Here is a 14,573-nt window from a genome sequence, read left to right as displayed (position 1 = left end):
ATACATGTTTACTTAGCCTATTTCCAGTTTTGTATACCTATTTAAACTTTATGTAAGTTATTTGTTATTTTATATTAGGCATAACCTGCCCTATAGCATGGAGTATTTTTATTTGTTTTGTTAATAAAAGTTCTATGTTTTATATATACGCTAAAGTGAGTTTGACGTTGTATTTTGTTGTTGCGTTCAAGCAGTTGACGCCGAACTGCCGCTAATTCGAAAGTGAAAGTAAAATGCGCACAGCGCTTTTAAGCTATTTAAAAACTAAGGAAAGCGAGGAAAAGATGGGAAATTCAAACAAACTAAAAACTAACAATTGCTTTACGCCAAATTGCCGCTATTTAAAAGTGAAAGTAAAATGTGCACGCAGCTTTACAAGCTATTTAAAAGCAAAGGAAAGCGAGAAAAAGAGGGAACGCCCCCACCCCCGCCCCCACGGTGATACCGGTATTACCGGTGTTGTCACACGTCGATTAACCGGTGGGAAAATGTCCTCACCGTCACAACCCTATAGTGCGATACTCATTGACAGAAGATTGCACACCGCCCTTAAAGTATCACGTTATAGTGCAATTGTAATTATTTATGCTAATTAACTAATATCAATCCTCAATGGCATGTATTAGAAAAGCAATGTTTAAAAAAGGTATTTGATCCAGTTTGCTTGAATAAAATGCTAATTATTTTAGGTTCTTTCTTTCTTTCTTACTTATTATTAATTTAATAAGTAATATGAATGTTACACATTAATAATGGATAATGAAAAAAGCATGAACAACATGATAACTGTAATATTCTCTCTAGTGGCTGCATTTATTGTATTCATATGCATAAATTAAATCCATTCCATTGTTGTACATTGTTTGTTCCTGGCGCATTTATGTTACAGTATTTTGCATAACACAAATAATTTGTATGGCTTAAAATGAGACAAATGTGGACCATAATTTGCTGGGAGAAAATGCTTTAAGACAGTTCTCCTTAGCCAACAAGCATGTCCTTGTGTAGCATGAAGACTTTTTCATTGAAGAAAAAAAGGTATAAAACATCACATTGTTTTTGAAAGACTGAAAAATTGAAGACACGAATAATGTGCTCATCCTTCCACTCGCTCCCTCGTCTCTGTTTCTTATTCTTATTAATCTTATTCTTCATCCTTGTTTGTAAAAAAGAAAAAAAAGCAGTATTGTGTTGCAGGTGAATTAAAGCGATTCAGAGCCTTTCATAAACTGCAACCACCTTCATTTATATTGTATATCAGTATCAGTGTTGCAGAAGACCCTTCAATCTTGGCTCACCTGAGCAACCAGGCAGACAAATGTTCCATAACACATGCAGAAAATTAGCACTCTTAAAGAGGCAGCAGCTTTTATTAGTTCAGCCTTTGGTGTGTGTTGAGCCACCCACTGAATGTTTCAAAACAACAGGAAGGAAGCTTATTTACCTTTATAAAGAAAACAACACTTGTGGCTGTATAATATCGAGTAATTACGTCCGCACTCATGTGAGTCATAAAACTTTATTTTCATGTTATAATTAAGCTGAAGTGTGACAGTTTTTTTTATGTGAAAATGCTTTCTTCTTCATTTTAAGGTGCAGTGTCCTTGAAGAGAATAAGAGCAAGAGTATTGCTGTGGTTCAGTAATAAAATAAATATTGATTTATTGCTAATTAATTCTTTGGTAAAGCCGAGATTTTCTCCACTGTTTACATCCTTGCATCTGCACTCTTTAAATCCGAATTTAAGTCTCAAATGTGGAATCCTTTCTACATGCCCTCTGGCACAGGACAACAGGGTTCATTTTGTGTGAAAAGATAGTAGATGGGAGTCATTCACATCTGGCTCGTTTCATAAAATGCTTTGATGCACACTGGCCATCGGAGAGCGACCCACAGCGCTTGACATGAGCATACAGCCAGAAGTGAGACTGCCTACAAACCTATATAGTGGGGAACCGTCCAGTGCTTATAAACCCAAGATGAGTGCCAAATATTTGAAGTGATGCTATTTGACTTTCAAAACTGGTCTGCCACATTAATGATTCATGGGAGTGGTGTATGAATCGCAGACGTGATTGCAACAGAGGAAGGATTTACTTGTTTTTCATGCATGTGGCTTGAAGTGCTGCTACATCTCAATCAAAAACCTTCGAAAACAGCTTCTTCAGTTTGCAAGTCAAAAACAAGGACAACACAAATTTAACAAGCAGACATTTATTATAAAAAGTTGATTGGTGATTCAAATATGTTTTTGTGCTAAAAAAATTATTTAAGAATTCAGAAAGAAAAATATTATTTTGGAATACCGCAGAGATTTGTATTCAGTTCAGCTTTTTTTGCATGTAGGAATGGTGTTTTTGTCCTCTTGAAGCAATGTTTAGTCATGAATTATTGAATACATCCATAGGGCACTGTGCTATTTCTTTTGCTAATTTTTCTCCAATCTTGTTTTTTTTCCCCCTGACATTGTGATTTCTAATTTCTTTTAGATGTGTCATTTAAATGTCAGCTTGTTCAGAAACGTCCCCCCAGTGCAATAATCCACTGTATTTCCCCTCTCATTGTTAAGATTATACCTCCAGTGGGCCAAATCCGTAGAGACCCACTTGAGAGCCAGAGAATGTGTAATTAAAGCAAGACCGAGACTATCGATTTACAGCTTATAGGATTCCTGTCATGTGTTTGCCCTAGACATCAATTTAGGGGCGTGCTTGTGTGTGCACACAGACAAGGGTAGCCGATCACAACGTGCTGTTTTGTTAGATCGCTGGCTAATGTGTGTTAGTAGCTTAAGCCCTCCCAGTCTCAAATCTATTCATTCCCAGCCAGGCACATACCATGATTTAGTAACCCGTTTTTCAATATAATGTTTGGGGAGAAGTGTGTTTTTAAATGCCTCACCACAGACTAATGAAGCTGTAAATGTGGTTTTGCCTGTGCATGTGTTTTAGACTGTCATTTGTGCCGGATCAGCACGTCTGCTAACAGCAAAGGCGTTATTAGTGGCATTTGACGCACTTCATTTGTCTGGACGCACCACTGCCCACCCACTTTTTCATCAGCATCTTTCTTTGTTTTTCTGTCGCATCTTTTGGTACAATGGTACAGTGATGGTATCAAATGGTAATACCATAGTTCTGTTTTTTTACTCACTTGCGTTTTATTTTATTGCAATTGTATTCTTTATTTATAATTTACGTTACCTTTTATTCTAAGGTCATTCTGAGTTGGTAGAATAGACATACTTAAGTGTGCTATACAGTAAATTTCACCTTCTCACAAACTTGCTCTGAATGGTGGTCAACCTCATTTTACATAAATTACCTAATTTGAGAAAATAATCATTCTTGGCATAAAATAAAATTGTAATATATTTGTATTTTTTTATTTATTATTATCATTTATTATACTTATTTTTTCCATATTTTCATATACAATACTGTTAAAAAGTTTGGGATGATTACATAAAATTTTTTGGTATTTTCAAGTTTTTGTTTACCAAGTTTATTTGATCAAAAATACAATAAGCACAGTAATGTTGTGAAGTAGAGAGAAAGAATCTGAATCTGTGTAGGCTTTTTCAAAGAATGGTATGTATCCAAAATCATGGTAATACCATGATACGTTTTTCTTTGAGTGATAAGTCTTTCTTATTTATGTCAATGTTAAAGTACCCATCCTTTTATTACCTCCTCTTAGTGAGATTGTGTGGTGTAATATTGTTTCTGATTGTATTATACTGTATTGCCATCAAAATGTGTATAACCTTCCCACCAGCTAATTTTCCTGCTGTCATGTGTCTGTGGTGCTTGCTCTCTCTTTCTTGTGTTGTCTTCATTTTCATCCCTTCATTCTGCCATATTTCTTCATCTTGCCCCAGCGCTCTGTTGATCTCTGTCCATTTCTATCCATCTCACTCTGATTTGTATCAGATTTATTCTCTTATGGGTTGAGTGGTGAAGTGAAGTGGAGACACAGGAGAGTTTTATTGATATAAATGTTAGCTCTCTCCTCATGCCTTACAGAGCAGCCGTCTCCCATGGAATATGAAACACTCACACAGTGGATTCGCCTTTCACTTTAATCTTCTTCCCCTGCCTGAATGAATGTAACTGTTGCAATTTTCTACCTCTCATCAATTTATTTCTTTTATATAATTCTAGGTATAATTAATGGCAATTTTAATCAACTGCTCACCTCACTTTGGGTCAAAAAAGTAATCGAAGGATAAACTGTTTGAATAATTAAAATCACGCACTAACAATTCAAAGCTGTAAAAGCAGTTTAAATACAATTTACACTTCTGTCCAAGAAGGATCACTGCTCATGACATCAAGTCTTTCCCCTCAGCCAAATAGTATTGAGTGTGTATTGATTTGGTGTTATTAGCTTAATTGGTGCAAAGCACCATGGAGACATATTACTAAAGCTTAGCTGTGGTCCACACCGGTTTTCAGCATGTTTTAATTATTTTCTCTCATTCTGCTGTACTGCTTAGGGGGGGAAAAATCCTGTTTATAGATTTTTTTGTCAACTCTGTTTCAACCCACCACATTTATTTCTCTGTGTCCATAAGCACGACTTCTGGTAATGTGGTATGTTTTATGAATTTTGATTGCCTAGTAATTTGATTGGAGCTCAAGATGTGCTGAAACCCTTTTCCATGTTTGTTTTCATATTATTTGTTTTTCATTTGTTTTCAAGCTATTTTAACATTGAGTTTATAAGTTTGATTGTTCAATTGTGTGCAAATGATATTTCTTTATTTAGATTAAAACTTGCTGCATTATGAGTCATTAGAACAGTCACATTTTTCCTCCGTTGCAACAGTTTTTTTGTGTGTGAAACTGAAGTATACGTAATTGTATTGAATGTGCACTTGTACTTTAAATCTTAAGTCTGTTTTTTAAAAAAAAACTGTACTTGAGGATATAATATTAATGAAATCAAAGACCTCCTAAGTGTACTTAAAGATAGTACAATTTTATACATAAATACACTTTTAAAACCTTAAAAAATGCACTTTGTAACTTCAAATTAAATGTTTTACTTTAAAGTACATTTTAAATCCTTATGTATTTATATTTCTTTATGCTTTAAAGATGTACATACTTTGATGTGTTGACTAACATACTAAAGCATACAGTATGTGAAGTTGATTATAATTTTAACTAAATTGTTCAATATAATTTTTTTTATATATTAATACTAAAATGCAACTTCATTAAAAATACATTAAATACATGACATATAAGTTTCAATAGAAATTACATTAAAGTATATTTTAGTTTACAGTTAATGCTTATCGCAACATCCCACAGTGAACTTAAACCATAGTGTATTGCAGACAATAACTGGCAGTTAAGACAATAAAGATGTGCTTAAGTCCTACTTGAGTAAGTCAAAAGTTCAGCTAATTGCATTTAATATAAATGTATTAAACTATAATACATTTTCGGTTACACTTTATTTTAAGGTGTCCTTTTTACAGTGCAAATATACATTTAAGTACTGAGTAATATTAATTAACTACATGTACTTACTGTATGGTTAGGGTTGGGATGAGGGTTTGATTTAGGGTTAGTTAGTTGCATGCAATTATACATAATTAATTGTTATTTTGATAGTAAGTAAATGTAACGTGTAACAAGGACACCGTAAAATAAAGTGTTACCACATTTTCTTTTAATTGCAATTTACGTACAGTTAAGTGTCCATAAACACTCGGTCAGTATGCACTTCGGTATTTTCTTTTAAAATAGATTTCCTTAAGTACTTTTTAAAAGTATGCAAAGGTATACTCCTTTTTCCCAAGGGTTGCAGTGCATGCTGGATTATTTTCTCATGTCTTTCTCATCGAAAATAATGTACAGTTTGTATAGTATGTAAGAGAAATGTAGCACCTCCCCTTAGCTCCGCTCAGTCCCTCTTTAAATGTTAAAGAGTCGCCAGACAAATTGATTAGCATTGCAATTTCCTGTCAGGTTAGGACATCAGAATTAATCAGGCTCCCTCATACAAAGCTAAATATGACTGGGAGGTTTCACCATGATAAACTCTTAAATTTCTCCCCCTCTCCCCACCTCTCAGTGAAGGGATATTAGCGAGGCAGTTAATCAAAATCACATTAGCATATAGTACAGGCACCCTTCGATTATAGTAGCCCAGCCCCGCAGGAGCAGCGTGGACAGAATGCTGAAGAGATCCCAGCGTTCCTGCTAATGGGATCAGGACGTTTGGGTTTTAGATGGATTCAGGTCAAAACTAAGCTGGTCATTATACCCACATAGGCACACACGTCTGCATCAGGTTGTTAAAGTGCATTTTTGTAGCATAAATCACAATTATGTTTCCTTGTTCAGTGGCAAATGTGTCAATAAAATGGAGACAAAGTGGATCAATGGAGTGAGACTGTTAAGACCATCCTGATTCCCCACAGATCGGTTTTTCAGGCTTTGTGTGTGGCACCGTCGATTGACAGGTTTCACTGACCTCCGTTTACCTCTGAGAGTGCTGGGGACAACTAGGACTGTCAATATTAGCCTGTTGGCACATGTGATTTCTTTACGTTTGTTTAACACTAGTTAAAGTTATAGTTCACCCAAAAATAAAGAATTCTGTCATTATTTCATTCCAAACACATAAAACGTAATCTTTGAAATGCGAATTAAGAAATTTTTAACAAAACGTAAAACAACTCCATCTGAATTGAGCAGTTTAATTTGTCTTGTGAAGAGATGCGATCACTTTATATGATGAACAGATTTAAATTAGGCTTATACTCACAAATAAACATGTATTGTATGTAAGACATGTAACTCATTAGAAATGAAAAATACTGAAATATGTACATCGTGCTCACATTTTTAATGTTCCATTTTTACCACATGTGATGTACTCTATTTATGTAGAATTTTTGTGACAATCATTTTGTAGGTAAATAATTAAATCTGTTCATCATATTAAGCGATTATATCTCTTCACATGACTTGGATTGAACAGCTTGATTCATATGGATTCATTTTACAACACCTTTATGGTCTTTTTGGATCTTTTAAGTTTTGGTTACCTGTACTTTCAGTGGAGTGACAGAAACTTCTCGGATTTAATTGAGAAAAAAAAAAAAGAAAAAAAAAGTCTTATGGTTTTGGAATGACATGAAGATGAAAAAATAATCAGTTGGGTGAACTATCACTTTAACATATTTATTCAGCTTGACATTGTATTTTCTGTGATTTTCTAAAAAGTGGTGAGATTATTTGGTGCTGATTGAAACTGAGCTGTAGTGCATCAGTTTGCATAGTTTGTATGGTGAAATCAAATAATTAAATTAATTTAAAAAGAAATAATTAACAAAATGCAAACAGCAGAGTAAAAGGTCAGTGGCAAATACTGTACACATTCACACTTAAAACTATGTGCATAACGTGTGCATAAAGTTGTTATTATTGAATATGCATGCATGTCCAGGGCATGTTAATGCAGGGAAATATTTGTTTTGTTTTGTATTTGTTAGATGTTTTTGTGTGTAATTGGGATCACTGTTGCATAAGTTTACACTACAGGTATCATCTACACAAATTACTGAACCTAATAATGGCACGAAGGCCTAGTATTTGTATCTATTTTTTAAGGAAGTTAACTATGAAGAATTGTAATGAGTAATGGATGTTTACAATGGATGTGTTCTTATATTGTTATACTTGTCTCTGCATATTAAGCTGGGATATGAGAAAGTATTTTAGCATCAGAAAAAAATTGTGCACTTCAACTGCTATAACCCTCTTGAAACTCTGGGATTGTGGTGCAGAATACTGCTAGCCTTGACTGTGCTGGACAGAGTTGTATCTGTGGATCAAAGGGGTTCTCCAGAAAGCTGTCGATAAGCACGTCGATAGAGCTGCTGCTTCTTGTTGGGCGATATGTGAGTGTGCAGCCGTCAGCATTTGTGATAAAGGTATGTCCACTAAAAGTCCTGGAGGCTCATACTCTGATTAGAAATTATCTTCCCAAGGACAAACAACTTTTATAGCTAACTTACCAAAAACTCTTCCACACCAGCCGCACATCTTAAGGATTTATGCTATACTGGTGCAGAGAAGTCAAGTTCAGGCACAGATGTTATATGACTGGGTCTGGCCTTGAAGTCAGCATTCCAATTCATCCCAAAAGTGTTTACCAGAGTTCAGGTAAGCAGGGTTATGAGATGTTCAGAAGTGTATTAAGTGCCTTTTTAATTCCATTTCAATTACTGAATTTGAATCGATGTAGCAAAATGTATTCAGAATTGAAAATTAAAATTCAAAGAAATTCACACTATAGTTCAAATCTCTGAGGTCTGTAAGGTTTTTAAATGTTGTTGAAAGAAGTCTGTTATGCTCATTTCTAGAGACTGCATTTCTAGTTCACAAATAGAGTAAATAAAGTAACAATAATATTGTAAAATATTACAATTTAAAATAGCTATTCTCTTTTTTAATGTATTTAAAATCAAATTTATTCCTGTCATTTTCAGCAGTCATTAATCCAGTCTTCAGTCTTGGGTTACTTTTATGGATAGAAAGTTGAAAAGACCAGCATTTATTTATTTATTTTTTTTGTAAAAATGTAAGTCTTTTCTGTCAGTTTTCATCAATTTAAAGAATCCTTGCATAATAAAATTCTTTTTTTTTTATTTTTTATAATTCTTACTGAACCTAAACCTTTAGTTTACCTTTTATATTATTTACCTAGAAAAGCAAAGGTTGTCAAGACGAACCTTGAATGTTTTGAAAATACTTTTAAAAGCATTTATGTTGAAGGGACAGAAAGAGCAATAGACGGAGAGAGAGAGAGAGACTGCACTACACTTGATTTTGTAACCTTATTATAGTTATGGATATATTGTACTTGGAATAGTCAAACCATTATTTGTGGGGTGTCCAGATACTTTTAGCCATATAGGCTTCTGATGCATTTAGGTAAATGAGAAAGGAGTAAAGGAAGATGCCTCAATGCCCACTTAGACACGCATATTCTCACCGCTCACAAGAACATCTGAATTTAGTCGACTGTGAAACTCATCACTCGGACATTATTGACTGAAACTGCCTCCCTAATATAATGTGGTTTGTGCAAAGCTAATTATTATTTCTTTGAGCGTACTGATGCGCATGTGAGAAAATTTCATTTCACTATGTTACACCCGCACCAAGAAAATGATTTACATTATTAGATAAATATGCTAATCTAATCTCATCCGCTCCCTGTGGTTCTTCCATAACTTCATTTTCCCAGGAGGAATTGCATTGCAGTCAGGATGAGTTGAACTGGGCACAGAGTACGAGTGGAGCTAGCTCTTATTTTGTCTTCATAAAGAAATAAACGCATGAATTTGTGCTCTGAGACCTCAGCTTTGCTCTTCAAATTAAACTTGATGTTGACTGTGCCATCAAGCACCACTTCTGTAACAATATTGTAAAATCATATTACAATTAAAAATAATTTTCTATTTTTATATATTTTAAAATGTAATGTATTGTAATGTAACTGATACATTTTTTCAGGATTCTTTGAATAGAAAGATCAAAAGAAGAGCCTTTATTAGAAATATAAATGTATGTAACAATGTGATCAATTAAATGCATCCTTGCTACATGAAAATATTATTAAAAAAATTTAAATGCTCCAAATGGTTGTGTTTGATGCATACAAATCATTGAATTTTTGTGTTATGAATCGATTCATTGTTTGAATTATTCACAAAAGTTAATTTTAGCGCTAATTTTAAACTTTTTCCACTGAAGTTTAAATCAGAGACACTATTAAAACATCTGTCTTAATATTTTCATAAGGATGGATCACTAAACTAAACTTCAGATAATATTTGCTGGTGGCAGTTTTTTCTTGTTCTGTTATAATTGTATTCGTTTTTAAATGTTATATTCTTAATCTGAGGATTTATGCTGTCAGTGTGCTAAAACTCTTTGAAGATGCAGGTGATATATATCTCTTTTTTTTTTTTTTACAAAGATTCTGTTTCTGAATTCATCCTCTTCACAACTAGAGCCATCAAGCACCACTTCTGTAACAATATTGTAAAATCATATTACAATTAAAAATAATTTTCTATTTTTATATATTTTAAAATGTAATGTATTGTAATGTAACTGATACATTTTTTCAGGATTCTTTGAATAGAAAGATCAAAAGAAGAGCCTTTATTAGAAATATAAATGTATGTAACAATGTGATCAATTAAATGCATCCTTGCTACATGAAAATATTATAAAAAAATGTAAATGCTCCAAATGGTTGTGTTTGATGCACACAAATTTTTGCGTTATGAATCGATTCATTGTTTGAATTATTCACAAAAGTTAATTTTAGCGCTAATTTTAAACTTTTTCCACTGAAGTTTAAATCAGAGACACTATTAAAACATCTGTCTTAATATTTTCATAAGGATGGATCACTAAACTAGCCTAATGATTGTCTGTAGGTAGTGTAATGAGCAGATTAGAGTGCATTAAAATAATCTTGATATTCCCAATGTGTTGTTTATTTTACACCAGTGCCTTTACCAAACCTCTGTGAGTATTTTGCTGTGTGAACAAGAGGAAGCCAGGGCTTTATGAGCAGTGAATGAAAAGCCCTGTGGGCACAGTAGTCTTCCGGGGTAGCGAGGAGATGAGACAGACTGTGTTTCCCATGAGGCTGTGCTATCTCTAGCAGTCAGCCAAACAGTTAGAATGGGTCATTCAGTTTATTCAGACACATGCTGACAAAGCCAGGAACGCACGCTCACAAATAAACACTGTTCAAACAAACCCACTCTGTCACATACATTTCCCTAGTCACAGACCAACAAGCCTTGTGGTGTTGGGTTAAGCTCTGGCCTTAAATAGGACTTTTTTTCTCCTGACAGTCTCAGATCCAATATGGCTTTCACAGATGAGGACTAGGCCTCAATTTGCAGAGCCACAATGGCTGTATGCTGATGAAGAGATATCTCAAATGAGATTCACAGCTGTCTTTTTCCCATTCCTTCAGAGAAGGCCGTACAATAGTGAAATCCAGTGAGAGACATGGCATTCACTCTTATGATTATAGATAGAGTTCAGGCAACAATGGGCTGCAGACACTGATTCGAGGTGTCAGAGAAGGTGAGAAGGTCTTCATAAATCTTCTTTTATACTCTGAAAATTACTCAAAAGACTGAAGAATGAGAGTGAGAGAAATCAGTCTGGCTGCTATTGATTTGTAGTTGGGTTCCCAGACATTTAGAGATGTATAATTTATGGAGCTGTCTTGGGAAAGCTGTGTGATCTGGGATGAAACTTGAAAATGTTTCAATGGGCTTCGGTTTTGGTTAACAATAAGGCTAGCAGAGATGTCTTACTGAATGTGTGTTTGTGTGATGGGGCTTGTCAAGAAAAAAGAAACTCCATGTAGAAAGCATAATTTTATAGCAAGAAAAGAAGATGAAAATGTTACTAATCTAAATAGTTTTGCATATTTTTTTATCTGTATTTATTTATGAAAACTCATTGTTCTCTTCATTGTACATCACATGACATTTATGGCATTTGTTTGTCTTCTAATCATTTTGTTTTTTGGAGTTAAGTGAATGGTCCAACAATTATTTAAAAAAAAAAAAGATTAATCAATTCTTGTGTTATTATAATTGATTGTATTATTGTAAATGTTTAAGTTTTTTCATATGGTTTATTTAAATATGGCATTGGTGGTAAATTTTTTTAATATTTGTGTAAAAGTTTTACATTGATAATTACAATTTACAAAAATGTTATCATTTATTTAGTCAGACTTATTTTTTGTTGTTTTATTTTGAAAAAATTTGAAAGAAAGAAATTACTTTTTATTAAATTGTTAAATTTATTAAATTGTTTCAATGGGCTTCGGTTTTGGTTAACAATAAGGCTAGCGGAGATGTCTTACTGAATGTGTGTTTGTGTGATGGGGCTTGTCAAGAAAAAAGAAACTCCATGTAGAAAGCATAATTTTATAGCAAGAAAAGAAGATGAAAATGTTACTAATCTAAATAGTTTTGCATATTTTTTTATCTGTATTTATTTATGAAAACTCATTGTTCTCTTCATTGTACATCACATGACATTTATGGCATTTGTTTGTCTTCTAATCATTTTGTTTTTTGGAGTTAAGTGAATGGTCCAACAATTATTTAAAAAAAAAAATAGTGTTATTATAATTGATTGTATTATTGTAAATGTTTAAGTTTTTTCATATGGTTTATTTAAATATGGCATTGGTGGTACATTTTTTTAATATTTGTGTAAAAGTTTTACATTGATAATTACAATTTACAAAAATGTTATCATTTATTTAGTCAGACTTATTTTTTGTTGTTTTATTTTGAAAAAATTTGAAAGAAAGAAATTACTTTTTATTCAAGATGTTAAATTGATCAAATGTGACAAAGACATTTACAGTATTACAAAAAAAATATTTTAAATAAACGCTCAATGTTTTCTAACTACAGCATTTTAATATATTTGTATAGTTATTGTAGTTTTCTAATAACTTTCTATTCACCAAAAAAATCCTGAAAAAGGAGAATGTCCGGCCATCTGTTTGTGACCTCAAGCTGAAGCGAACTTGGGTTCTGCAGCAGGACAATGATCCCAAACACACCAGCAAGTCCACCTCTGAATGGCTGAAGAAAAACAAAATGAAGACTTTGGAGTGGCCTAGTCAAAGTCCTGACCTGAATCCTATTGAGATGCTGTGGCATGACCTTAAAAAAGCGGTTCATGCTCAAAAACCCTCCAATGTGGCTGAATTACAACAATTCTGCATAGATGAGTGGACTCCACAGCGCTGTAACAGACTCATTGCAAGTTATCGCAAACGCTTGATTGCAGTTGTTGCTGCTAAGGGTGGCCCAACCAGTTATTAGGTTTAGGGGGCAAACACTTTTTTCACACAGGGCCATGTAGTTTTGGATTTTGTTATCTTTGACTAATATTTAAATTTGTTTGATGATCTGAAACATTAAAGTGTGACAAACATGCAAAAAATAAGAAATCAGGAAGGGGGCCAACACTTTTTCACACCACTGTATTAATCAGCACGTTTTCAACATTCTTGATAAAAAAAAAATCTTGAGCACCAAATGATTCCTGAAGGGTCATGTGACTCTGAAGACTGGAGTAAAGGCTACAGAAAATTTAGCTTTAACATCACAGAAATAAATTGTGTTATTTTAAACTATAATATTTCACAATATTAATGTTTTTACTGTATTTTTGATCAGTAGTTCTTTCCAAAAACATTAAAAAAATTCTACACACCCCAAACCTTTTAATAGTATTGTATGTACAGAGGATATTGACATCATCTTAGAAATTTAATTTTGTATGAAAATGTGTCATTGTGTTGGGTATTTCAAAGGTTGGAACACTATATTGACCAATCAGCATCCCGGAATACGCCTTTTAGCATTAGTTGATATGTTATTTCTCAGACATCTTTCTGTGTTGCTTTCACTCATAGGTCGACTGACGTGTCCACCAGAGAAGTTTGACTGTGGCGACTCGACGAGCAAATGCGTGTCATTGTCATGGCGCTGCGATGGTGAACAGGACTGTGAAAATGGAGCAGATGAGGAGCAGTGTGCTGCAGGTGAGTCCAGGGAGGAAAGATAAAGAAAGAGGAAATCGCTAAAAATAGGTCCTGTCTGGATAATGCACAATCAGGCTTCAGTGAGGTGTGTGTGAACTTAATGGAGTGCAGTGGAGGTAGTGATGTGTGTGGGTGTGTGTGTGTGTGTGTGTGTGTGTGTGTGAAGCACATGAAACACATCGATGTTTGATTTTATTGTAGCTGATGGTCCTTTCATCATGTCCTCCTGATGCGCAGGGTAGATATTACAGAGGTCTCTGGATCTTAAAAAAGTGGGCTGGTTTTTATGTTTAGACCCCCAACAGTTAGTTCTTGCATTGATTGATTGTCACAGTGGGTGAGAACGAGAATGTGTGTTATGACTATAAATTAAATAGAAATTCTGCTTACACGCGCACTTTCTCGCACTCCTTTCCTCTTGCTCTCAAACACACAATAATCCGGCTGCCAAATACAGGTATTTCAATTTACTATTAGATTATAAACCAGTATTGATTTTACTTTGCTCTTTGACATGCAACCTATACAAGCAGTGATTCTCCAACTACCTCTTTTATGGAAAGATTATGTATTATACGTTTGGCCTTTTAAAGCCCTTCAGGATCTTTATCATTATAACAAACTCCTGATGTACTGCTCAAGGGCTCATGGATAAAAGCAAACTCAGCATTTTAAATCCACGGCAGAGCAGCTGAGAATTTGCTGGTTTGTTTAATATGTCTAAATAGTTTCTGTACTGCAGACTTAGTCACCTGTTGATTATTATTAATATAACAGTACTAGGTATATTGCTGTTTTGCCCCTTTTCCATGATTCATGTCTATATTGTATGTGTGTGGCATGCAGAGCGATCTAGTTTGTGTGGCACACCTCTGCGCACTCGGTTCGCGCAGTACCTGCCTGTCAACGTATGTATTATGCACGCTGTG

The 14,573-nt window shown here is 34.1% G+C and overlaps 1 protein-coding gene across 1 annotated transcript in view; it reads left to right on the top strand.

Annotated features, from left to right (window-relative positions):
• Positions 1–14,573, top strand: part of LOC107551014 (low-density lipoprotein receptor-related protein 8-like) — a 182,571-nt gene that overhangs the window by 102,942 nt on the left and 65,056 nt on the right. Inside the window, exon 4 of the mRNA XM_016232492.1 lies at positions 13,516–13,644. Within this exon, the coding sequence (XP_016087978.1) occupies positions 13,516–13,644 (129 nt within the window). The remainder of the gene's footprint in view (positions 1–13,515; positions 13,645–14,573) is intronic.

This window comes from Sinocyclocheilus grahami, unplaced genomic scaffold, assembly GCF_001515645.1.
Source record: "Sinocyclocheilus grahami isolate Dianchi unplaced genomic scaffold, SAMN03320097.WGS_v1.1 scaffold412.1, whole genome shotgun sequence".
NCBI classification, from domain to species: domain Eukaryota; kingdom Metazoa; phylum Chordata; class Actinopteri; order Cypriniformes; family Cyprinidae; genus Sinocyclocheilus; species Sinocyclocheilus grahami.
This window is presented reverse-complemented; position numbering and strand designations above follow the sequence as displayed.